At 39.1% G+C, this 27,653-nt stretch overlaps 1 protein-coding gene across 1 annotated transcript; it reads left to right on the forward strand.

The window, feature by feature from the left end:
• The first annotated feature begins 18,355 nt into the window (after positions 1-18,355).
• On the forward strand, positions 18,356-27,347 carry eef1e1 (eukaryotic translation elongation factor 1 epsilon 1). The gene is made up of 4 exons (XM_027176871.2): positions 18,356-18,495; positions 20,566-20,763; positions 25,787-25,882; positions 26,163-27,347. The coding sequence occupies exons 1-4, from the start codon at positions 18,412-18,414 to the stop codon at positions 26,304-26,306; spliced, it is 522 nt and encodes a 173-aa protein (XP_027032672.2). The 5' UTR covers positions 18,356-18,411; the 3' UTR covers positions 26,307-27,347.
• Positions 27,348-27,653: the final 306 nt, after the last annotated feature.

Genomic DNA, 27,653 nt, shown 5'->3' on the forward strand with positions numbered 1-27,653 from the left:
TTTACAAAAGAAGACTTTGGTGCAACTTTAATTTGCTTTCATTTTGTTATCATCCTCAAGAGTATTATTACAGATTCACATAATTCTTTGATTCAGATCTGAGACTGCAATACATAATATGCTCAAATGATTATTTGGGTTTTTTGTTGTTGTTGTTGTTGTTGTTATTTCTAGCCTATAGCATATACAATAGCTAGTACACTTGTAGTGTTTTTTCCCTTTGATCCGAGAGCATTAGTTAATTAGGTTCATTAGTCTCTTCAGCCCTTTGTAATAGTAATCTGGCAAAGGACGTCCAACTTTACTGATGAGTTTTAAAAAGATATAGAGACATAGAAGGGGTGATGACTAGGAAAAGAAAATGGAAAGTAAACAATTATGGAAGATTAAGGTCTAATCATGGTGAATGAGGTGGTCAGATCATTTTGGAAAGAAAAAGAGACAGTAGCTAAAAGTAAACTATGTGTCTGTGTGTCCTAGGCCCACATACATTACATAGGCCCAAGGACTATGTAAATGTATCTGTTCATATTAGGTTTGTGTGTATGTGTGTTGTATATGTATGAGTTAGTCTGTATGTGCATTGATAAGTCTGTGTGTGTGCTGGGTGTTGGATGATGTGTGAAAAGCGTTCTCTGCTGCGGCTGAGGCAGGTCAGGGTCAATCTTTGCTTGCCAAATAGGAGGTGAGATCTGATTGGCCATGACAGACGTTTGACAAGTAATTGTTCTAATCATGTTGGGAAAAGGGGATAAGGGGGTTGGGTGGAGTACAGAGACTTCACTGATCCTAACTCCCTTTGTATGTGACATTTCCTTCTCTTCATCTACTGTGTTGCTCTTCTTCTGCCTCCATCTTCCATGCAGATCTGCAGCTTCATTAGAGCAGTCAGCATTACAAATGTGGGTTCGGATCTGAATGCAGCCCAAGCACCATGCACAGTTGGTGGAAGAAATCAGTGCTGGATAACAAGACAGATGGACAGTTATGACTTGACCCTAGCAATGAAGAGATAGTGCATTGAAATGTGAATTGGTTACTGACCCCTTGTTTGGTTCCAGTCAGAATCAAAACAAGAAATGCCAGTGGTAACTAGTGCATACATACAGTACTGTAGTCTTTTCTCAGGTGTGTGTGTGTGTGTGTGTGTGTGTGTGTGTGTGTGTGTGTGTGTGTGTGTGTGTGTGTGTGTGTGTGTGTGTGTGTGTGTGTGTGTGTGTGTGTGTGTGTGTGTGTGTGTGTGTGGTTTGGGAATGGGGGTGTATAGGTATATTACCCTGTCAGCTCTGCTCATAGGTAGTACACTGTTGAGCCACTGTAATGATATAAGTGTTGTCAGCAGAGACAGTCTGAGCTGGCTAGACAGGGGAAAAAGGAGAAAATTGTTAAAGAGATTGAAGCACTGATCAGACAGCTTTGACAGGAATAAAGTCGAGCTGTGGAGGGCCACCCCTGGCCTTGTGTGTCTTAATATAGTGGTAGGTAAGACATATATGTGTGTTATCAGACCTAGTAGAAGTATACAGTTGTATTTTATTAAAATTATTAAAATGCACCAAACATTTTAGTCCACCCATGTAATTGGCATAAACTGATGTAAACTGCCATGTAACATAATGTCCAGCATGCCTGCAGGTTTCAGAAATAATACAATATTACTACAATATGAACTATAATCTTTGCATAAAATGGAGCTAATAATCTACTGGGTTAATAGTCTTGCTTAAGAGCAGCTCTCTGGCATTCCTACATTTGATCACTAACCAGTTATCTATCGCAACACAAATTAAACTATTAATTGTTTTATTTGATACACTATTGGAAAAAAGAAATTGTCACTCTAGACTTCTTTGTATGTCCTTTTTGTAGGCTTCTGCATAGAATCTTCAATTGTTCACTTGATGAGAACAATTTAGGTTTATTTCTAAGAATGAAGTTTTGCTCATAGATCACAGATTTACTTACTACTGTACTTGCTCATAGATCACAGATTTAATTGTTTTAAAAAAAATTGTGTCCTTTCTGACTGGCAATCTGTCACTATATTCTGACATTATCAGTGGGAGTGCATACCAATGCAATAAGCATCAGTATGTCTTCTCAGTGGATAATGCAAATAGGAAATCAACAGATGGACATCCTAAATGTGTATGACTGTTTTTAAAGCCAGAATTCAATAAGTGCCTTTAGCCCTTAAGGCACGAAAGAGAGAGAGAGAGAGAGAGAGAGAGAGAGAGAGAGAGAGAGAGAGAGAGAGAGAGAGAGAGAGAGAGAGAGAGAGAGAGAGTCTGGTTATAAACAAAAACAATTGCATTTTATTTATTTTAACTTTCATTTATTTAAGTAAAAATCACTCAAGGTTCTTACCAATATCAAATAATTATGTAATGCCAGATGCACAAATGGCAAACATTTGCCATAATGTTACATACAGTAAATTACTCAGATAATGTACATCAGCCTAAGTATCATATATTCTGTATAATTCAGAAAAAAATAATTATATTTCATTTTTCCCAGATTTCTCTCTCTCTTTCTCTCTACTTATGTTTAACTGTATTTCTTGTCTGGGATTATGATTATCTGCACACACTGAGGCTGCTTTATGTTATTGAATTAAGCAGCTCAGCCTATAGCCAGAACTGCAATGGGCTCTGTTTCATGCCTGTAGCAGAGGAACAGATACTCTAGGGCCCAACCAGAACAAAACTCCCTCTTGCATTCCTGAGATGTTTTCCTGAGATATTCCATCCCCTGCATATTCAAGCACTGCGGCACCAAATCCCCTTAAACAATGAGATTTTCCAGCCTCCCACACAACAGAACTCTCTCTCCTATTTTTTCTCAGGTGGTATTTTGACACCACAAGTGAAGATTCTGCTTTTGTCATTTATTCTTTGAGCCCTCAAGTAAGCACATTTATTCCTACTTGGAAATAACTAGGAAACACGAAACCATCCTATCATAACTATGTACTGTATACTTTGTGTTTATGAGTTTTTTATTATTATTATTTTGGGGTCCTATGGTGTATAATATCATTAATAATTTTCTATAAGCAAAGAGAAATTAAAAATAAATACGCAAATAAATTGAAAAAGAAAGAACAAATAAAAAGCTACCAATCTGTTCAAGGCTGACTCAGCACCTGGACTTGACTGATACATTCAGTATACACACACAACCTCTGATAAATTAAGGTTGCTAGATGCATGAACCTAGGTTCAGATATCTGTCTGTCAAACACAATAATGAAAACAGAGATGTAGATACGTAATGTGGGTGTAGAGTAAAAGAGAAAGAGACATTGACTTTGATAGAGCCAAATGAATGGGCTGCTGTTAGTTCTGGGTCATTAACCCATTAAATTAGGATGTCACTGACACAGAAAAGTGGGAGGTGACAGGATGGCTCCTTGGCCCCTTCACTACAGTCCATACCATTGATTGCAAGCTTTTTCTTCCCGACATGAGCGCAACACTCGTGATAGAGACACACCGTAATCCTTATACAAGAAAGATCTTTACTCGACAATGGATTCATGCCCTTACCAGACAGCATTATAATTAAACAGGGCATTAAATTTAGAACTAAACTATTTTGACTGTGTGGAGCCACCATCTCAGCTTTTTTTAAGAACACTGATGGCCCTGGAATATGAAGGACACAAAATTGTGTCTGCTTGTCTGTAGACCAGATTTCCTTGAAGATCTTCCACTTCTCTTTCAGTTTCTCATGTTTCTTTGTGTTATTTATTGTTGCCATGGAATATGAAGGACACAAATTTGTGTCTGCTTGTCTGTAGACCAGATTTCCTTGAAGATCTTCCACTTCTCTTTCAGTTACTCATGTTTCTTTGTGTAATTTATTGTTGCCATGGAATATGAAGGACACAAATTTGTGTCTGCTTGTCTGTAGACCAGATTTCCTTGAAGATCTTCCACTTCTCTTTCAGTTACTCATGTTTCTTTGTGTAATTTATTGTTGCCATAATGTAACACCATTGTGAGTTACAACACAGCAAAAACATATCACACTCACTCTGCTCTACTCCTCTGCTAATTCCGAAACCAAGCCATTTTAATATTCGCTGGTTTGCAGCCCACCTTTTGTGCTAAGATCCACAACACAATTACAGATGTGTTAAACTTGTCGTACATCTGGTCTGGGGAAAGTGATTCTATCCTATTTCTTTGTAATCACCGAAACAAAGGCTGTTGGCGGCAGTGGGAAATGTAATTAGCTGCTTCTAGCTGGCTTTGGGGGCAGTAACACAGCCTGGTTAATGTTGTCATAGAGATGTTTGGGGAAAGGTATTGGCTGTCTGTGGCCAGCAAGGCCCAGGTTTATTCCCTCTTAATGGGCTTTCGGGCTGAGCTCCCAGAGGAGAGTTTGGTTGACAATCTGACAAAGTTATCTGAAGATAAGTAGGTTGGGGAGAAAGCAAGAGAGAGAGAGAGAGAGAGAGAGAGAGAGAGAGAGAGAGAGAGAGAGAGAGAGAGAGAGAGAGAGAGAGAGAGAGAGAGAGAGAGAGAGAGAGAGAGAGAGAGAGAGAGAGAGACCAGTCAAATGGTATCATCGCACACAAACACACACACAGACTATCCCTTTATAGAATTTGTCTGCTGATTGGTACCATTGCTTCCATTCGTGTCTTCATAATACTAGCTGCATTAAACTTCATAAGGTTTGGTTCTTAATCTGTTGTCAATGACATGATCAATCCTCCAAATCTGAGACTTGAGATCTCTGTGAATTTAGTCCTGTCTGAATTCAGCAATCTGTCTGTAAGGTTTATGCATAGCTGTGTGGAAAATACACATCTTTTTACATAATTACCTGTAGTTGTTACACACCTGTATAAAACAAACTCCCGATAAAGATTTTGTCGCATCCTGTGGCAAAGTGTTTGGAAGCATGCTTATAATAAAGCATGTATGTAATGTATGTAATTGAATAAAAGTGCCATACTGTATGGCTTATGCATGAAACTTTTCTTGCCAATGCATGCATTGTATTGATCTCAGTAATTACATTACACAGTGATTGCTTGTACTGTGTATGTATCAATCATAAACATTACCAATGTTTACTGGTACAACAAACATACTGTATTTTGGGCTAGAACTATAGGTCATGTGGTCAGTGTTATGACCTAATGTTATAATTAGCTGATAATGAACTTAATAAGGAGTCCTGCTAGAAAACTGACAAAGACTGGCTTACATACACACATTTGCAGGCAAAGAGTTCCAGGCCAACTGGTGCTGAGCAAAACTGCATACATTTTGTAGGAGAGGTGCAGAAATTGATTTAGCTCCATGAGACAAAGAGTGTGTGTTAAAGGTCCCTAATTCTGACTGGAACATATAGTGGAGTGATTATTCATTACATGCCCATTTCATGGTGCTCATCTTGTAGGCTTGTTTTTCAGACCAGCAGTATCAGAATAGCCTGAGGAAACAATGTAGAAGATTCTGCTGCAGTTGAGGCAATTCACTGAGACTGCCCACAGAAATAAATGGAAAAATATGCTAAAGGGAACTGCCCAAGAATGCTGATGGACAATAATCTAATGTGCTATTGTAAATCTGGTTTGATAAGAAATTACTAATCACAGGCACTTTACGACTGCTTGGTATCTCTCACTGACCATGTGAGTAGGAACATCAGTATGCACACACAAAATGTGTACACACACTCGGTTATGCTCCAGTTTTCCAAATCCACTTTTGTTATTGATATCGAAATATAAAACATGTCGGACCAGGTCTTTTTTTCTACAGCCTGTATGTGTGCGTGTGCGTGGGTGTGTCTGCATTCATCATGGCCAGAGACTCAGCTGTCCCACCACTAAAATTGCCAATAAAGTTGAACTCATATAGATCCTCTCAAAATTTCAGCAGAAAAGGGTGGACTTGTCACCTAAACCACCTCTCTCTCTTTTTCTCTGGCCTATAACACACTCACACACACACAAACTTTATATTAACAGATGTGAATAAGCTTCTAAACACTTGGAAAATTATTGCAGAGATGCATACAGGGCACGCCGCAGAAAAAAAGACCTGGTCCGACATGTTTTATATTTAGATATCAATAACAAAAGTGGATTTGGAAAACTGGAGCATAACCGAGTGCATAGTTCAGAAATTATAAAATGTTTTCAAGCACAATGGCAATTACATTTGCATTAATCACAGTATTAAAGATTGCAGCCAAGGTCATTAACCTGATCTATTTTCTGAAGATGCTCCCTGGGTAGCATGTTTGCCACCCCAAAGCTTGGAGTCCATTATGGATCAGTACATCATCAGCCACGCTCCTAATCTGAAAAAGCATAAAATGTTATTTTAGAATCATTTTCCCATTACTATGCGTTTGGTCAGAGGCAATTGTTGATAGGCATTTCCCTGATCCTGATGTGACTTGTTTCTCTCATTTATTCTTGATTTAAAGAGAGGTTGTCAGGCCACACAACAGCTTGGCTTTGCATGTTAGAGTTTTTCTGCATGTTAAAAAAAGGAAAGAAAAGTAAAGTAGAAAACAAATAGCTTTCTCAGTTGTCTGTCCGTAAGAGGCCCTTGATGGAATAAATTTGGAAGAGCCACAGTGCCCCCTTCTGGTTAAAGACTGAATGAGTGTAACCAACGTGTAACACATGTGACTAGTAAAAAGATTTGTTTATGTGGTGTGTGTGTGTGTGTGTGTGTGTGTGTGTGTGTGTGTGTGTGTGTGTGTGTGTGTGTGTGTGTGTGTGTGTGTGTGTGTTTGTGTGTGTGTGTGTGTGCATTTGCCGTAATAGCCTAATTACCCTAGCAGGCATTGCAAAAGCCTGACTGTAATTCCTAGAATTTGTCTAAGTCACAGACAACCTGCGTGGCCAATGGGCAAGATCATCGGACATTTCACAATGTATAATAATCGTAATCTCTGCTGTAGTTATTTTCTCTCATGAAAAGTCTTTTTGGACACTCCAGGCTAAAAATTCACAGTGTAATTAAGAATCTTAAGTGAGTGCTGCTGGGTGAGAGCTGCTTAGTTCATCCTGTGGCCTCCAGCATGACCATCACCTTCTGCTCGCAAGCAATGAAGATAAAAGCATCCCTTCACTTTGGAACATTTTACACTTTCTCTCTCTCTCTCTCTCTCTCTCTCTCTCTCTCTCTCTCTCTCTCTCTCTCTCTCTCTCTCTTTAGCTATGCCTTCATTCCTATTAGTCATATAAGTACTACGACTAGTAGTAGTATTGATTATTATTATTATTATTATTATTATTATTATTATTATTATTATTATAACAATAAAGAAGAAGAAGAAGAAGAAGAAGAAGAAGAAGAAGAAGAAGAAGAAGAAGAAGAAGAAGAAGAATCATTGTTGGGTGCACAGTGAATCAGAGTTTAGAATGTTTGCCTCACACTTCTGTTTTGAGAGTTTGATTCATGCCTCTGCTCTGTGTGCATGTAGTTTTCATGTTCTCCCTGTGCTTTAAGGGTATTCTATGGGTAGTCTTGTTTCCTTCCCCAGTCTAACAACATGTGTTATATGCTGATTAGGATCTCTAAATTGTCTGTAATGTGTAACTGGAGTTGTATGTGTGTGTAAGTGTTTGTGCCCACTAATGGGTTGGTACTCTGTCCAGGGTGTGCCATAAAACCCCTGGGATAAGCCCTAGGTTCCCCTAGACCCTGTGTAGGATATGCAGCACAGAAAACAAATGGATAATCATACATCTTATTTTTGATACAAATTGTAAAAACGATTTTTACTTTTGTGCAAACATACATATACAAAGAAAGAATGCAAAAATAATGTGAGATTAAAAACATGAAACAAAAAAATTATGCAAGAAAAGAGAAGAAATCCACTGTACCAAAAATAAATCAGCCATTAAAGTCACATATAGTGGTATGTCATCTGCATATACAAGATATTAAATGCCCTATTTGTAAAAATGCAAGCTAGTAAAAGCCTATAAAGGCTACAGATTAGAGAAACAAGAGTAAATCATTGAAGGACACCATGGGATAATAATTGTTGCACTGAGACGTAGGTACTCTGTACAGGACCAATTCTTTTGTTTTTCCTGTACATTGAAAACTATCTGGGTAACATCTGATAACAAAAAATACTCCTTCTATATCTGTTTACTATATTGTCAGATAGTTCAATTATGTAACCAAAATCATTATAGCTTTGACCTGAAGTCTGTTTGTTAAGTAAATTAGCTGTTTAGGGAAATTGCAGTCCAAAACATCTTTATCATTTCTATCTGGTCCCAGCCACTGTAACCTCATGTATCTTTAGACTTTCTATGTGGGTACACCTTCAGCACCCATGAATTGTTTCCAAGTGATGAGAACACCAACCAGCAATAGGGCATTAAGATGGATCAAGCAGGTCCAGAGAGCAGAAGAGGACAGGATCACTGATATCCCAGCAGTAGTATGTGTAATTCAACATAGAAATTGAGAGAGAAAGAAAGACAGAGACAGATTATTAGGTATTCTTACTGTCACATAGTGATTAAGAACAATGCACATTGTATGCAGAGTTGATTTAGTTATAAGTTGAGTCATAAAAGCATTCCACCGTCAACAAGTGAATAAGTGGGTGACAACATCCAAACATCCCAGTTCAACAAAAAACATTATGCCCATCAGCCATCAAGGTCTTCACCTTTAACAAAAGAAAAAGACCTGCTCATAAAAGGCTTGACTAAATAAATATTTTCCATCAAAACACTGATGGTCAGAATTTCAGCTTTCATTAAGTAATATTTAAATCTAACAACTTAAAAGATGGATCGTGTACCCACTTATTAGGTGAGCAAAATATCCACTTTCACAGGCTGTGGATGAATTCTGGGAGTGCAGATCTCTGTTCTGTAATCCAGTATAGATATTCAAGGAGGGGCAGTTTAAAAGCATTATAGTCAGTTCTCTGAGAACAAAGAAAATTAGAGAGGAAGACAAGGGCTGCATTAGGCCTACCTATTTTCAACCATCTATACATTTCTAAAGCATGGCAGATCTGTGTTCACATTATTAAGTTTGTATCAGAGACAGTGTCTCAGACAGTGTATGGTGTTCTAATCCCCAAATCATTTCATTATTTCATATTTCATATTTTCCATAGCAATAGTAAATTTTAGGTTTAAGATCATTCTTTTTGTGATTTAATTTTGTAAAAATTTGTGATTCAAATTCATGTAACTGTAATATAACTGCATTTAATCATAAAGAATTAATGTGAATTAGTAGATTGCAATTGTGAATTTTAATAGAATGCAGATCTGTCTTATATCCTGGGAGCAGAACCTATTCAGAAAATACATTTTTATTGGCTTTATAAAGCACAAATTAAAAAACAATCACAAAGCTTATTCAGTAAAAACTCTACTATATGATATTCAGTTAATTTAGCAGCAATAGCAATTACTTTAGTGGAGAACACTATTTGTGTCTATAGTTTATTAAAAGTTTTCTTTCTCTCAGTTGCACCTTTACTAGTTAAAACATTCAATTGTACTTTTGTTAATACAGCTGAATGATAAAATTGTGATCTGACTCTAGCGAGTGAATGAATAAGTTGGAAAAGACAATTCATTCTCTCAGTCAATTCTTATGGCGTCCACCATCTCTACCTGGTCCACAAAGAGTTACTAAGCTCTACTTAATTGACAGCTGACTTGTCATTATTGTAATGAGGGATCAACAGGCTGAAGATCCATGTGCAGTGGTTTTAATGAACAAACAATCAAAGTCAGACAGGCAGGGTCAAAGCCGGCAAACACAATATCAAAGCAGATACAGAAATCGGCAACGGCAAACAGGCAGAAGGTCGGGGCAGGCAGCAAGCAATCAGAAAAAGCAGTAGACAGAAACAGAATCAAAACCAAACTAGAAATACACAGGAAAGGCTCAGAATGACAGTAGAAACACATCAAGACTTTGCACCAGCTTAGAGTCAAGTTCAGCTTATGTAGGGAGTGGTTGATGAGGAACAGGTGGCAGTGTAATCAGTGGAAGTGAAGGATTCTGGGAGGTGTAGTCTGGAAGAGCTTAATATTCTGGGGATGCTTCCCTTTGCTGGTTTTCGGGAGGTGCGTGCAATGCGCTGACCGTGAGAATTATAGGGAAATCATCCAGTGACTCCTTTATAGACCTGAAGACAGTGTGAAAGAGTGAGAAAAAGCTTTGCAGAATCTAGGAAAACTCCAGATACGTGCTGTGTCAGTATGATTCCGTTTTACACCATTCAAGTGAAATCAGATAGTACATATGCATATGCTGCAGCATTATCATTTAATCTTGATATTTACAACTGGGACAGACTGAACAGTACTGAGTTTCTTCTTACACTATAGACGAACCGAGGATTATAAAAAATTTGAATAACAATTTGAATATGTCCTCCAGGTCCAACTATAGTATATACAGTACATTCTTTCTATACATATACATACATGCCCTTTGAAAACAAATATATAAATGAACAAACAATAACTGACTAAATAAACAAAGATATATGTTAGTGTTTATCAAGCCCACAACTATCTTGTAAAAACAAATGGATGATAAGTTGTTAGTCTTGGGTTTAGCAGCACAGGAGACTGTACAGTTTCAATGATAGCTGCTAACTTGGCAACATGAATGACAGTAACTATTGGCAATTAGATGTGGGCAGGTCCAGCAAGGCATACAATTTGAGAAAAGTTTAACTGTCCTGTGTTAAGAATGATGAGGCAGAAAATCCAAGTGCAGGCAAAGATTTATTAAACAAAAACACAAAGTAATCCAGGGAAGGGTAATGACAAAACAGGACAAGTAACACAAACACATGTAAGAGCCATAAAGGACAACAACCAACAAAGAACATGGCAAATATTCTGGGTAAAATACACATGGGGAACCAATAAAAACGGAACTGACCTATGCAGCACTGGAGGACCGGAGCCATGAACCATTTGCAGACCTGGGCAGAGAAGCAGAAGGTCCTGGTGCAGTTGTGGTCTCAGATTATGGAGCACTGGAGGACCTGGGCCATGAAGCATTTGCAGACCATGGCAATAGAGCAGAAGGTCCTAGTGTGGTGATGGGCCTAGATTATGGAGCACTGGAGGACCTGTGCCATGAGGCATTTGCAGACCTGGGCAATGAACAGAAGGTCCTGGTGTAATGGTGGACCTAGATTGTAGAGCACTGGCTGAACAGGTGACCAAGGCAGAGCGAACGTTTCATGAATGTCACAGATTATGGCACATGTGAGACTCATGAGCAATCTTGACACCAGTCTATTGCACCTATAAGAAACCTTGACATCTTCATATGCAACACTCATAACTGAAGACACTGATATGGCATCCATGGTGGCTGAAGACTCTGGGATAACACCCTTCAAGGGTGGCAGACTCTGGAACAATATCCATAACTGCTGAAGGCTCTGCTAAGGTGGCCATCTTGGCTGAGGGCTCTGGCATGACAGCCATTTTGTGGGGAGCCTCGAAAGTGTTTGCCATGTTGTGAAAAGGCACTGATATGGCATCCATGGAGGCTGAAGACTTGGGGATAATAGTCTTAGCAAAAAGACTTCATATTCTTCTCTTTCTGGCTCTCAATAAAGGCGGTCGCATTTTTCTCCCTCTCCTCCCCCTCACCTTCCCTGCTTTGCTCCTCTCGTCTCGTCTATTGTCTTATACTTTAAGAGACTTTCTCCGCACTGCTCTCCAAACTAAAAAATCTAAATATCATGGATTTGATCAACTGGTCTCTCAACGAAATTGACACCATCTTCTTGATGAAAAGCTTGGGTTCGGGGAAACCTAACTCCCCTGCCGGAACGTTCGCAGCTGGCTATACGATGGACGCTTGGGAGAGGTGGCGGGTCGTGTGTCTGGCGGCTCTTTCCATGGAGGACATTATTACATTATTCGGAACCTTGATAACAGGGTTTCTGCTGATTGGATTAGGCATTCACCTGGTTTATCGAGAAATTCCGGATTCAATTGATCAAGTGATATTTAAGTTTTTTTAAGTTTTTATTTACGGTTTTTAGCCCAACCATCGCTACTACATGGATGCCAGAGACAGCGGTGTTCATGTATACAACCACCAGGACCTAATAAAGTACAGAAATCATGTAACAACCAACCTGCACGATGATGTGCTGGACAGGCTATGTGACCTCGGCTTGCTGCGGAGACCAGGCCTCCAGTCCTCGGTGTCGCCTGATACCGGAGACCAGGGGAGGGGACACCAAAAGCGGTGTGGTAAGTGTGGTAAGCGGGTGGGTGTCCGTGCTAGGCTAAAAACAAAGCTCTCAGCTCTCCCGTCCATTCTACTAGTCAACGTTTGCTCTCTGGACAATAAACTGGACTACATCTGACTCGAACAGAGAGATTATAAACTGCTGCATGTTTGTTTTCACAGAGACGTGGCTCAGCGACAGAGTTCCGGACGCCGCCATTCAGCTCGACGGGCTAACTTCATTTAGAGCCAACAGAAATGCAGCTCTGTGCGGTAAGACTCATGTTGGTGGTGTGTGTGTTTATAACACGGAATGGTCAAGAACTCTTGCTTATTTCTACTTTCTGCTCATCATCAGTGGAGTTTGTGAATGATAGATGCAGGCCATTTTATTTACCACGGGAATTTACTACTGTTTTTATTGTCGGAGTTTACATTCCTCCTAGCGCTAATGCTAAAGAGGTGCTAAGTGAGCTATACGGAGCTATTAGTGATATGCAGAATGTTCACCTCACCTCAGCTACTCAGACCACATCACTGTTATGCTAATTCCAGCATACAGACCACTCATCAAATGCTCAAAACCGGTTCTGAAAACCTGGCCAGCAGGAGCCTTCAGGACTGCTTTGAGTGCACTGACGGGAACATCTTCAGGGAGGCTGCAACCAATGGTGATTTCATCAAATTGGAGGAGTACACGTTAGCAGTGACCAGTTGCATCGGCAAGTGCATTGATGATGTGACCATCACTACACACTCCAACCAGAAGCCGTGGATGACAGCTAACGTGCGTGCGTTGCTGAGGACTAGAGACCTAGCCTTCAGAACAGAGGACATTGCGGCCCTAAGAACAGCAAGGGCCAAACTTTTCCATCAGAGAGGCAAAGTGCGCACATGCCCAGACAATCCACAGCCACTTCCAAGACAGCGGGGACACCCGGCGCATGTGGCAGGGCATTCAGGCGATCACGAACTACAAGACAGCTTCACCTGCTTTTGATAGTGACACCTCCCTCCCAGACACGCTGAACAACTTCTACGCTCGGTTCGAGGTACAGAACAACATAACGCCAAGGAAGACCATCCCTCCCCCCAATGACCAGGTACTTTGTCTATCCACGGTTGATGTGAGGAGATCTCTATGCAGAGTTAACCCACGGAAGGCTGCTGGACCAGACAACATTCCTGGAAGGGCACTCAGAGAATGTGCAGAACAGCTAGCGGATGTCTTTACTGACACCCTCAACATTTCCCTGAGCAGCGCCGTTGTACCTACGTGCCTCAAGACTACCACCATTGTCCCCGTTCCAAAGAAGTCTACAGTGTCCTGCCTCAATGACTACCGTCCCGTCACACTTACACCCATAGTTATGAAGTGCTTCGAGAAGCTCTTCATGAGGCACATCAAGACCCAGCTACCACCCTCACTGGACCCCCTACAGTTCGCGTATCGTCCAAACCGCTCCTCAGACGATGCCATTGCCACAGCCCTCCATTTAGCCCTCACCCATCTGGACAATAAAGACACTTATGTACGAATGCTGTTCATAGACTTTAGTTCAGCATTCAACACAATCATCCCTCAGCACCTGATTGGGAAGCTGAGCCTGCTGGGACTAAACACCTCCCTCTGCACCTGGATGCTGGACTTTCTAAATGGGAGACATCAGTCAGTCCGGATCGGGAACAGCATCTCCAACACTACCACACTGAACACTGGAGCTCCTCAAGGCTGCGTGTTCAGTCCACTGCTGTTCACTCTGCTGACTCACGACTGTGCAGCAATGCACAGATTAAACCATATCATCAAGTTCACCGATGACACGACAGTGGTGGGGCTCATCAGCAAGAACGACGAGTCAGCATATAGAGAGGAGGTGCAACAGCTAACAACCTTGTGTAGAAACAACAACCTGTCTCTGAATGTTGATAAAACTAAAGAGATGGTTGTCGACTTCATAAAAGCACAGAGTGACCCCTCTCTGCTGAACATCGACGGATCATTGGTAGAGATCATCAAGAGCACCAAATTTCTTGGTTTTAATCTAGCGGAGAACCTGACCAGTCATTTTGCTCATACTGTACAATATTTCAGTCATTTTGCTCATACTGTACAATATTTCAGTTGTTGCTGTTTTTTGCACAATCTTATACACTCAGGGACCTGCTGCTAAAAAAATTGTGTTCATTCTAGTATTACTGCACGCAATATTGTCTGAACTTACAGTATTTACATACAGTATTGACACTGGTCGGTCGGCGCTGTTTTTTGTTTACTGTCTTTTGTGTACTGTCTTTTTTTGTATTTTGTGTATTGTCTTGTAACCTTTTGTCTGCACTGTCTTGTCTGTCTTGTTTTTATTGTCCTACACTGTCCTGTCTGTCTTGTCCTGCACTGGTTGCACCAGGTTGCACAGTTGCACTTTATGTGGCTAGGACTACTTACTAACTTACTTTACTAAATACTTACTTTCCTAGCCCTGTCTTTGTTTTATGTAGCACCTTGATCCTGGAGAAATGTTGTCTCATTTCACTATGTACTGCAACAGCTATATATGGTTGAACTGACAATAAAAGCTTCTTGACTTGACTTGAAATTCAGAAAACGGAAATGGATCGATTCGGAGACCAGAATGGACTAAGTAAATTGGAATGCATCTACTCGCCCCAAGACCAAACAATCCCAATCTTATCTGCTTTCGGCTCCCCTCAACCAGCACTGGCCTCAGCCAAGGCCGCTGTTGGAACAACAACTCCCCCGGAAGAGCACTGCAGTGAGATTCTCTTGCGTTCCTCCCCCCGCTTCCACAGACTGATTGTTGACTCTTCTGGGATCTGATCAAGGCTGTCTCCATGGCAATTTGCTATGTATCGCAATCTTGCGAACTGAGACAACCTAGATTTGATGCTGGGAGTGTGACTCTTGAGGCCTACACATACAAGAACTTTTACATACATACACAGATACATGTGCACATATATAAAGATATGCATTCACCCCCCCCCCCCCCATCCCACGCCTTCACTGCTTTGTATCGCCAGTCTGACAAGCGGGTCTGTGACCAGCGCCGAGAATGGCTACAGGACCGGATGGCTGCTTGCCTGTGTTGATACCTCCACTCCCCACTCCCCTCCCTGTTGCAAGTCGTGTGTTTTTCATGGTGTACTGATTATGTGTACTCCCCACAGGAGCATAGTCTGGGGGTTGTTTTTTTTCTCCTCCCCTCCCTCATGTTATGCTATATTTCTTCCTCAATCCCCTCTCTTCCTGTCCTGTCCCCCCCTTGTCATATTGTATGTATTGTATGTATGGACAGGTTGATGGCTAATTTTGCTCATACCTGTGACTAGTGACAATAAAGGGCTACTACTACTACTACTAATAATAATAATGTACAGTGGGTATACTGTATCTATCAGTGGGTGGTTACACTTCTTAAAACAAATAAATTTTGTGGCCACTAAAAGTAAACATTATGGAGGGAGAGCACAGACACATATACATACATACATACATATGAGAATCAGTGTGTGGTTTTGCCATAGATCATCTGTGTTCTACTGTCCCATTGCCAGTCGCTAAGTTGTTCCCTATTTGCCTAAAATTAAACTTTTCTCAACTTTCTCATGTGACTGGACATGGCAATATTGACCAAGCTTGCTGGTGCTCATGTCGCCAGCTCCCATTGAAAATAAATTGTGTAATTTAAAATAAATTGATTTGTTGCAGAGAGTCACTGTGTGTGAATGTCACATTAAGCTACGTTCACACACATTTCAGCACAATATTTAGGTTGACATAATAATAGCATTCCAGTTGACAATAAATCATCTGCTAAAATTAAACATTGTAGGGAGAGCGTTTGTCTGTGAAAGTTAAAATTCAAATATGAAGCGACTTGGTGCAGAGACTGCCAATGGGACTGAAGACAATAGAACGCACTTGGTCCATGGCAAAGAGCACACGCTGATTCTCCTTCATCTCCTTTGACATTCATTCATTCATTCAGTTTCTACCGCTTATCCCAACTTCTCGGGTCACGGGGAGCCTGTGCGTCATCGGGCATCAAGGCAGGATACACCCTGGACGGAGTGCCAACCCATCGCAGGGCACACACACACTCTCGTTCACTCACACACACTACAGACAATTTTCCAGAGATGCCAATCAACCTACCATGCATGTCTTTGGACCGGGGGAGGAAACTGGAGTACCCGGAGGAAACCCCCGAGGCACGGGGAGAACATGCAAACTCCACACACACAAGGCGGAGGCGGGAATCGAACCCCCAACCCTGGAGGTGTGAGGCGAACGTGCTAACCACTAAGCCACCGTGTCCCCCTTTCCTTTGACATTATGCATATCTTCTTCTTCTACTTTCAGCTTTTCCTGTTAGGGGTTACCACAGCGAATCAACTGTTTCCACCTAACTCTACCCTTGGCATCCTCTACTCTCACACCAATTAACTTAATGTCCCCTTCACATTCATACATTATCTTTTTGGCCTTCTCTTGACATCTTACCTGGAAGCTTTATCTCCAACATCCACTATCCCTCCTCTGTACATGTCCAATACATCTCAATCTAGTCTCTCTGACCTTTTTCCCAAAACAGCCAACCTGAGCTGTCCCTCCTATGTGCTCATTTCTAATCCTGGCCCTTTCCCTCCTCCCCTTCCTCAGCCAACAGTAGCAAATTTTCAGGGTGCCGGAAGTGGTCATTGTTAACCCAGGCCTCGAACAATCCAGTATGGAATTCACGCTGACGACTCGCATGTTTAAATTTGGCACATTTTATGCCTCTATTTATCCGGGCTTGAGGCCGGCATAGAAATCACTGGCTTGCAACTCCTATGGCTAGATTACATTATGCATATATACAGGTGCATCTCAATAAATTAGAATGTAGTGGTTAATTTATTTCAGTAATTCAACTCAAATAGTTAAACTTGTGTATTATATAAATTCATTTCACACAGACTGAAGTAGTTTAAGTCTTTGGTACTTTTAATTGTAGTGATTTTGGCTCACATTTTACAAAAACCAATACAAAAAATCTCAAAAAATTTTAACTTTTGCTTTAATTACTGCCTCAATTTGGCGTGGCATAGAGCTAATCAGTCTATGGCACTGCTGAGGTGGTATGGAAGCCCAGTTTTCTTTGACAGTGGACTTCAACTTATCTGAATTTTTTGTCCTCTTGTTTCTCATTTTCCACTAGAAAAGGTCTATTTAAGCACACCAACACCATGGTCATTTAACCAACCTTTGGTGCTTTTGGCAGTGTGGACAGGTGACAGTCCTGCTGGAAAATGAAATCAGCATCTTTAAAAAGCTGGTCAGCAGAAGGAAGCATGAAGTGCTCTAAAATTTCTTGGTAAACGGGTGTAGTGACTTTGGTTTTCTAAAAACATAGTGGACCGAAACCAGCAGATGACATTGGGCCCCAAATCATCACAGACTGTGGAAACTTAAAACTGGACTTCAACCAACTTGGGCAACGAGCTTCTCCGCCCTTCCTCCAGACTCTAGGACCCTGGATTCCAAATAAAATACAAAACTTGCTCTCATCTGAAAAGAGGGCAACAGTCCATTTCTTCTTCTCCTTAGAAATAAATTTATGATTTTGGCTCACATTTAACAAAAACCCAACAATTCTAGTATCTCATAAATTGGAATATGGTGACATGCCAATAAGCAAATCAACTCAAGGAAAGGACTGCGGCTGGGGTCAAGGTATCAAGAGCCACCACACACAGACGTGTCAAGAAATTGGCTGCAGTAGTTGTATTAGTCCTCTTGTTAAGCCTTTCATGAACCACAGACAAAATGGCTGGCTTACTTTTAATTGTAAAATCGTCACAATTAAAAGAAACAAAGACTTACACTACTTAAGTCTGTGTGTACTGAATTTATATAATACACAGGTTTCACTATTTGAGTTAAATTAGTGAAATAATGAACATTAATGATAAGAATTAGTTGTCAAGAGGAATACCAGTTACACTACCCACTCTCTGTAGCTTATTACAATAGCAACCAGTTGTAGTAACATGTATGAATAGTGCTGTGAGCACATCAGATCACGGCTCTTTTGTGGGTGTGGTCAAACCATTCCACCAATCAGCGAGTGGCGCTGTACTACTTCCCTCGTGCGGCAAGATGGCGTTGAGAGAGCTCTCTTCGTTGGAGAAATTCCTGGGATTAAAAAAAACAAATAAATACAGTACCCAAGGAGAAAGAAAGGTGATTTCACACACTTAACGTTTGTGACACTTATACTGAGTGATAGATATACGGGCACTTACATTGTTATAATGGGGCTAAACAAAATGCTTAATGCTAACAACAGTTAGCTTAGCTAGCTGCTTTGACTGTAATACGGAGAATGTAGTTTCAGTTTGAGGCTTTACATTGATCAGTAAGAGGAGACACGATAAGTATAAACAAGTATAGGCTATATGATTACACCTGCTTATGGAGGACGACGTGATGTGATGAATTAAGTAACTGGCTTCTGGCTAGTGTTTATAGTTTATGGTACGTTTTACTCACCTGCACAGTCACATTCAGTAAGCGCAGTGGATCCGGAGCCACGGTTGTGCTCAGGCCTATAAAGGCGTGAGGATATTTACAGCTTGCTTTCTGTGTCCTATGTCTTAAGGCTCGTTATTGATATGTGAAGAACCATGTAGCACACACCTACATTATTACAGTCATCTGAGGTTTTCATTAGAGAACTATTCTATAGCAGAACGTTCGGTCCAAGTTGACCTGATTTATAGACATTACTTTGGTAATGCTGAGCGCTTGTGCTTTAAAGACCCCACTTTAACAATGGTCTTGTTGCAGGATCCATCTGTATTTTTGTTTTGTTTTACTAAAAGCTTCTGATTATTTTTCTACTTAATATTTAATGTCGTCAGATTTGCAATTGAGTAAAAACGTTTCAGCACAATCTTTGAGAGCGGACTGGTCAGTTGTTGCCTAACATATCCTACCCCTTGACCCCTATAACAAAATAATGTTATTCACTTCACCAGACAGTGTTTCAGGTCCTTCACTGTCTTTTTTCTCCTGCACTGTTTGCACCAGGTTGCACAGATGAACTTTATGTATCTAGGACTAACTTAGTAAGTCCCTATCTCTGTCTTTGTTCTATGTAGCACCAGGTCCTGAGAAACGTTGTACTGCAACAGCTATATATGGTTGAAATAACAATAAAAGCTTGACTTGACTGATGTGCCCTTTGGAGTTATGCAATTATTATACCATTTGGAATTGCTTAATTAGATCATGTCATAATTTGTTACATGTTTTGTGGTGATTTAAATGATATTGGATGTTTATTGTGAGAGAGTGCTTTCATCCAAACAATTTACCTCATATCCCAAACGTGAAGGATTTGAGAGATTGGCACAGGCAGAGAGTAATTAGTCATTGTTGGCTATTGCTGCAACTTCTTATTGGGTCAGAGGGGACATGTCCCCCGCATCCGAGCGTTGTCGTCGTCGTCGTCGTCCCCCCCCCCCCCCAAAAAAAAAGGATTTTAAAAATATCGCACTCTTTATTGTGAAAAATATATGTATGTATACCTAAATAATTGTGTAAGTAGGAAAAAAAAACGCAAAAAATGCATTTAGAAACAGTTGAGTTCCCCCTCCCCTTCTTCACAGTGTTTTGACCCACTGCCTGCTTTCCCAGTCAATCTCAACTACTCTGCGCACACGAGTAATGTTGGACTAGGGGATTTTATTCACTTTAAATAAAGCGATTCTCTTTAATGTAGGTGATGCAAACTCATTCATAATCTAGTTGCGGCAAAAATGCTGATTACCGATGTAATTTTCCATGAATCTGCTATATTAGCGATTAAAATCTTGCTTATCTAGTTAACGTTAGCTTGTTTACAATAGCTCGTTGCATAGCGCACTGCAACTAACACGCCAAAGCCATTTTTTTTTTCATTAAATTGTTTTGAAGAAAAATCTGCTGTCGTCATTGAACCTGAGAAAAACTTTGAAAATGATCATAATGACGCAGTCTCCATGCTACAATAATAATGATAAAAGCAACATTTTTCACTGTGGGAACATATCTTTATAAGTACAATTAGACTGTATTATTTGTGTCCCCCTTCAAAAATTGCTCATGAGAAATTTTTATATTTTTTGTCAAATAAAATTTACGCCCATGAGTTTGATGTTGTAGTTTCGCATTCTGGGATGAAAATGTGTTCAAGCTTCTTTTTATGTTTAATTTATATTATGATATTTTTTATAAAGCCAGTGATTATACTCTTTCTTTTATTTTTAGGTCCCTGTTCTCAAGAACAACAATGGCCAGTCTTTAGTTGGCTTGGCCACCATCAGCTGCCACCTGGTACAGGAGGCTAAGAGAAGGGAACTATTGGGAGATTCAGCTGAGCAGAGAGCTGTTGTCCAACAATGGCTGGAGTATCGATTGACCAGACTTGACCACTGCTCTAAAGATGAGGTCAAGTTTATACTCAAAGTAAGAGTTTTTGACATTTTGCCATGCAGACAATCATTTTAACAAAGACCGTGTTTGAAAAAGTTATTTCTGTTTATGGTTATGTAGTTTTACTATCTCCAAATAATACCTCTCTGGATTTCTTTTTATAACCCTCAAATTCAAGTTAAATATGTCATTCATGCACTGTGAATCTATAGATTTATGGTGGCCATAAATAAAAAAAATTTTTTAGTTATACAACAGCATTGTTAATCTGCTAAACTACTTGTGTGTGTGTGTGTGTGTGTATATATATATATATATATATAATATTCAGTCTATATATTCTACTTGTATTTTATTTGGTCTGAATGTCAAAAATACGAACAAGATAAAAATAAGTGGAAAACATGTTTTTAGAACTTTTTGCAAATATATCTAGAACATGAGGGGCTAATTTCTGTTGAATGGACATGATTTGTGAACTCCATTCTCTGTAGAAACTTACTCAAAACACTTCATATATGTCTCAAAATGAGGTCATCCCACTATGTAACTCGTTTAGAAATCATACACTGTAACTGTGTAAACACACTGACCTAAAAAACACGACCCAACAAGGAGCAGAACAGAAATGAAGAACTGTTGAGTTCATTTTCACCTAAATTAGAATTTCATTTAAAAAATGGAATATCGTTTTACTTGAATTCGTTTTACTTTATTCGTTTTACTAGTTCGTTTTACTTGAATTATATGTACAGTAACAAATGATCAGAAATGCTGTAATTGGCTTCAATATTTTATTTTTGTCTGTATGTTTTTATAAACATATCCTCTCTCTCTCTCTCTCTCTCTCTCTCTCTCTCTCTCTCTCTCTCTCTCTCTCTCTCTCTCTCCTACTCTTTCCCGTCCTTGACATGTTTGCCCCTTCAACTAAAATATGGTAGAATGCAAGTGTTGATTAGACTCCAGTATCTCTGTAGCTTTGACTATATTTGAATAGTTCCAGTTTTGGTGAGACTGTGCCCACTGCAGCCCCATCTTTGTGTTCTTGTCTGACAGAAGTGGAATCTGACATGGTTTTCTGTTGTTGTAACCCTTTTCAGAATGCACGGCACACTGAACCTTGAGGCCAAGGTTCAGTGTGCCGTGCATTCTGAAATGCTTATTTGCTCACTGCAATTAGACAGGACGATAATCTGAGTTACTCTGTCCTTTGTGTCAGCTCTAACCAGTCTGGCCATTGCCTGTTGACCTCTCATCAAAAAGGCATTTCCAGCAACTGAACTGCCAGATGTTTTTTCTTTATTGCACCACCCTGAAAAAACTCTAGAGGCTGTTGTGTGTTAAAATCCCAGTAGATTGATGGCAGTTCTAGAATTACTCAAAGTAAGTACACAATGGTGAGGTCCTTCATTTTCTACAAGGTATGGTTGGGTTTAAAGAAGTGTCGCTAAAATATACCTTCACTTCTTGTTTAAAGACCTCACTGTTAAATTTGTTTGCATGTTGTGGATGAACTTTACCGTATATCAAAATAAAATAAAAAAATCTTTTTTGGGGGGATAGTTTCAGTTCCATGATTATAAATTGGGTGATTTTACAAAGTTTTAAGGAGAGTAAAACAAAAACAACTGATAATTCTAAATGGTGGAAAAGCCAATATGGGGAAAATTCTAATAATGATCATGTTTTAAAAAACCACTTATCCTGCAGAGGGCGCCAATGGTCTTGCAATGATACTGCATAACATCACCATCAGAATTATTTTCTTAGCAAGCTATAAATAATTCAGTTGTTTAATATTTTCTGATCTAAATACTTATAATAGTTTATTTTATCTGTGTGGTGCATAACACATGATCTGAGTTTACCTGTTGCCATGGTTATGACCTTATGAACCAAATAGTTAATGAGTAATTTTTTTATTTATTAACATTTACTCACTTTTACTTCATATGTGATCTGAAATCATTCTAATTTTTATCTACTTTCTTGTGCACTCTGTTGGACATTTGAGTGTTTTAACCTTAATGTGATTCATTCATAAGATATACTATGCACATCATTCATATTGTACACATTTGTTTGGGGCACTTTTAACAATGGTCATTGTCTTAATGACTTTACAGAAATAAAATAAAAATTAGAATAAAAGTTTCAAATTAAGGCCATCCTTAAAAATATTTTGGTTTGCAGTAACAGTTTAAAAAAAAAAAAGGTCGGTAGGTAGGTCTATATATATATATATATGGTCTATATATATATAGGTCTATATATATATATATAATATATATATATTTTTTTTTTCAAGTTTCAATGTAAAAAAAATAGTACAATTTTGGTGATGGTGATTACGTAGGTATGACGTTAAACAAATTAGGATATCGTGACGTCACTGACTGGGTCTTCAACCCGTGCCTTCAGGCTACTACTACTACCACTAATATTATTTTATTGCTTTTGTCTTAGTTGCTTGAAAACTACAAAAAAAAGGTTGGTCTTAACGCAAATTTACAACCGGCAAGTTGGTCAGACTTAAAGCAAAAAAAAAAAAAATTTTTTTTTTTAATGCAGTCGGTCCTAAATTGACAGGGTCGGTCGGGTTACGGCAAACAAGAATATTTTTAAGAATAGCCTAAATTTGTATTTATCCCTAATGAGCAAGCCTGATGCAATAGTGGCACAGAAAAACTCCGAGACGATGTGAGAGAAACCTTTAAAGGAATCAGACTCAAAAGAGACTCCATCCTTATCTGGGTCACAACATTGTGATTATAAATAATGGCTTGTCTGCAACTGTATATAGTCATTTGTGTAACCAGGAGCTATTGAGTCATTACCAAGTTTGTTATAGATTTAACACTAATCCCATTGTGTACAAGTTCAGTAAATATGTGTTCAAGTTAAGATTATTTCAAATTATTCACATCTATGAGTTCACCATGTGTGTCTGGCAGCGGATCTATGAAACCTGGGTGTCAATGTATATATGATATGGTTATAATATGACTTTTGTTGATTGGACTCTTAATAATAAGAAGAGAATACACAATAACTGAAGTTTGACCCTGTAGTTAGTAGTCCATTTAATGCCACGCACATTTTGTCAGCCCCCTTCAGATTTGTTTATTAATAGAAAGGGACTTTCTGGGTATAATGTTTGATTGTGGACTATTTATACAGCAGGGACCTGTGGTATGTGGTGTAACTACATAATGATGTCTTCCTAAGATACAGTTCAAAATACTGTTTAAATTTGAGTATTTTAAACATGTTAAACGGATACTACGGCATCTAAACAGTAATCGGATTAAGACATAAACTGACTTGGTGGGTATAATTGCTTATATCATGCAGTATTCAGAATCACACACAATCCTGTTTAAAACTCATGTATGTAAAGAGCATGTGTACACTGAGACTGGAATAGCTTTGCTTTAGCAGTGTTTGACTGCTCAGGAGTGGAAATGTGCTGAGTGACTTTTAATACTGTCACTTTAAACAGTAATGAAGACCCGATGGTGTTTGCCCAGGGTCGTTCACTGTCTGTGATTAAGCAAGTCAACAGGCGTCGACAATAGCACATCACAATACTGAGGAGAGAGCAGGCTAGAGGACTTGCAGCCATGAGCTCATGGCAAAGACATCAGAGAGCCATCTAAATGCCTAACTTCCTACTAATCAGGCACTGTCTCTTTTATCCCTCAAGATGCTCAAAAATACTGCACAAAAGTGCAAAAGATTGTCCACATCCAAATTATTTATTTTTTTATTTTTTCTATAAAATATAGCAGTTATTAGATGCAACAGTGGCAAAAGACTCATTTTCCTGTCCGAGATCTATTAAACAACAATTTAATTCAGATATTCAAATGTCAATGAAGCTATTTAGAATAGACGCAAGATTAATGACTGATTCGTTTATTACGCAGTCGCAGAGTTATTCACAATATTATTTTACAGTGAACAAAAAATTTAATTATTTAAGATTTTCACCAGTATAAAGCAAAAGCACAGCGGTTATAACTTAAATGCTCCTAAAGTGTGTGCTAACTTCAAGCACTACATGCTAGTTAAAATAAATATGGAATAGTAAACATGCACCACCATGTTCGTTACCCCAAGTTGACTTCAGTGACGGTCGCATTTTGTCACAAAAATGTACTTTTACTATATACTTTAACACACTTGAATTTATTTAAACAATTTTATTAAATATTCTTTATTTAAATAAACTTTTGTTTGCACTGTTTGCTGTAGATGTTGCTGTTATTATTTTTGCACATTATTTTCCAAAGGCCATTTTAATAAATAAAACACTTTAATCTGAAAATGCAAAGCTTTGCACTATAGCTTTGCATCCCAGCTGTAATTCACTTTATGTACTGAAACCTTTCTATAATAGACCGCATTTACTTTTTCAGCAAGTTACAGTAGCTGTTGAATGGGAACGAATCAGACAGTCTAGTTGTTAATCCCCAGGATCCGTCAGGATCCCGATGTTTAGCAGAGGATTGTTGCTCTGTGCTCTACAACAATTTCTTACTTTGTCAATGTCCAGAGACAGGCTTTTGGCTCTGCACCAGGCTATTATTTGTTGCACCTTCCTCTCTGTATGCTGACTCATATGTACCTACATAAACACACACCGACAGACATGTATATGCAGTGGAGAGGCTACATAGGCCCCATTGCAAAAAAAAAAAAAATTAATAGTTTGCCTGAGGAAGCAGAAGCATTTTAATGATTTCTATAAGATGTAAACAGGCTATTAAACACAATATTTACTAGAACAATGAGCAGCAATCTATAAACAACAGAAACCAGTGCATTTCCCCATTAGACATCAACATTCTTAACATTCAGCCGTTTTTAATTTTTTTAATTTTTGGTAATACCTTATTATTTTCACACTGAGTGAATACAAAGGTTTAGCATTAACAGGGGTCACTAGAGAGTCCTGATAATTCAAATGAAATGATTTGAATATGTGAATCTATATTTGATCCATTATAAGTTAGACTTTAAGCTCAAAAGTTCTTCTGTCTTTGTTTTGCAGGAGCTCAATCAGTACCTGGTGGACAAGGTGTATCTGGCTGGAAATAGGATCACTCTTGCTGACACACTGATGTACTATGGCATCCACCACATCATTGTAAGTTCTTCTGCTTTGTATTTGATGACCAGGAAGATGGAAAAGCTTTAGGATGAAAAGCATAATGATATATTTCATTTATATTGGTGTTTTCATTTATGTGTTAAACTGGTCACTTGCAAATTCAGCAACGAAAGCTTCATATATGAATGAAGTGCAAGATGGTAAAATGGAAATTAAAGATGGTAAAATGGTTTTATTGCTGTAAATAACTATTCAAATGATTTCTCACCGTTTCTGTAAATGATTTCTTTGCTGTGGTCTTCTTCCCATAAATCAGATGGAGCTTGCAGTACAGCAGAAAGAAAAATACTCGAACGTGACCCGATGGTTTGATCACATTCAACACTATCCAGGAGTGTGCCATCACCTGCCCCCTGTGGTAGTTCTGAGGAACAGAGTTTACCCAAGCGGTCAACACTGACGACCTTTTTTTGTCCTCTAATGGATAATGCAGAGCAGTCCCATCTATCCTTTTTTCTGATGCCCCCTGCTGGTTTTGTTTTCTATACTGATTAGACATTGGGGCAATTCAGACCACTGGGACAAGAGAAACATTTTGTTGTTGTTTTTTCCCCTTTCAGTTGTGTTCATGTACATGTTGGGCAGTTAGGCTGCTGGAGTTAATACAATTATTAGGCATATACTACATAAATATGAAGAATGAAGCAAGAGAAAGATACATATGCAGCTAGAGCCAGCCAGACTGCACAAGATGTACCGTATTCCTGTTTATTTCAGGTTTTATTTCCGCTCCCTTTATACATTTTCTGACTGTTTTCTTGTTTTTGGCTATTCAGTTTTCTCCTCCTCATCATTTTTTCTCTGAGCAGCAGTAATAATACTTGTGTGGGCAGTATACAGTGCTTAGCCTGGCATACTGAGTTTGTGCTCTGGGGTAGAGGGCAGGCTACCAGCTGCAGCAGGCAAACCAGTGCCAATGCTGCTTTCTCTTCTAAGTATCTCCACAGCCAGTTGCCGGGAGCAAATGCACTTTATTTCATCATTTCACCATCAGTCTCCCACCCTGGGCTAGAAAATCCCATCGTGGCACAGACGTGGGGTTTCAGCTCGATCCAATTGATTACCAGCCGAAACACTAACAATATCACAGATTTGGATACATATACAGTATTTTAAATAAGGCAGTTTGTTTAAGGAACCGTAATATTTTGTCTGTAAATGGGGAAAAAAATGAAAGGATTGCTTGTTTAGCCACATTTCTTATTATTTTTTTATCATTATTATTACTTTTATTTAAGTCAATTTCTTCTCTGTGTGGAATGTAACCTTTGTCCTAGCTATTTAATTTTTTTGGGGGGGGGCCCTTATTGCGTGTTGATCTCTCTGCTGTTCATATACTGACAGTATACTGCTTTTATTGTATTTGTTAACTGGCTTATAATGAATGTTGTGCCAATAATGTAAAGAATTTCATGTGTTCTATAAATGCTCTTGCCACTGATGTAGTGTCACTTCAGTGTTTTACTAAAACAGTGGAACAAAGCAGCATGTGTTTGAAGGGGAATATCACAAACAGCTCAAATCAGGCAGTCATCAGGACAGGTCTTGTGACTACATAACGAATACCTCCACAGTAGTGTGTTTGTTTCTTTGCTTATTTCTGTCCCATCATATTTAATTGGATAATTTAAGAGGAGATTTGGAATGAATTTAGGTGTCAAAGAAAAGCGCCATTTTAGACTTTTAGACTAAGTGAATATTTAAACAATGAAAATACATTTTGTTGAAAGCATGTATTTGTGTACTA

The sequence above is a fragment of the Tachysurus fulvidraco genome, chromosome 25 (genome assembly GCF_022655615.1).
Source record: "Tachysurus fulvidraco isolate hzauxx_2018 chromosome 25, HZAU_PFXX_2.0, whole genome shotgun sequence".
In the NCBI taxonomy this organism is placed as follows: Eukaryota; Metazoa; Chordata; class Actinopteri; order Siluriformes; family Bagridae; genus Tachysurus; species Tachysurus fulvidraco.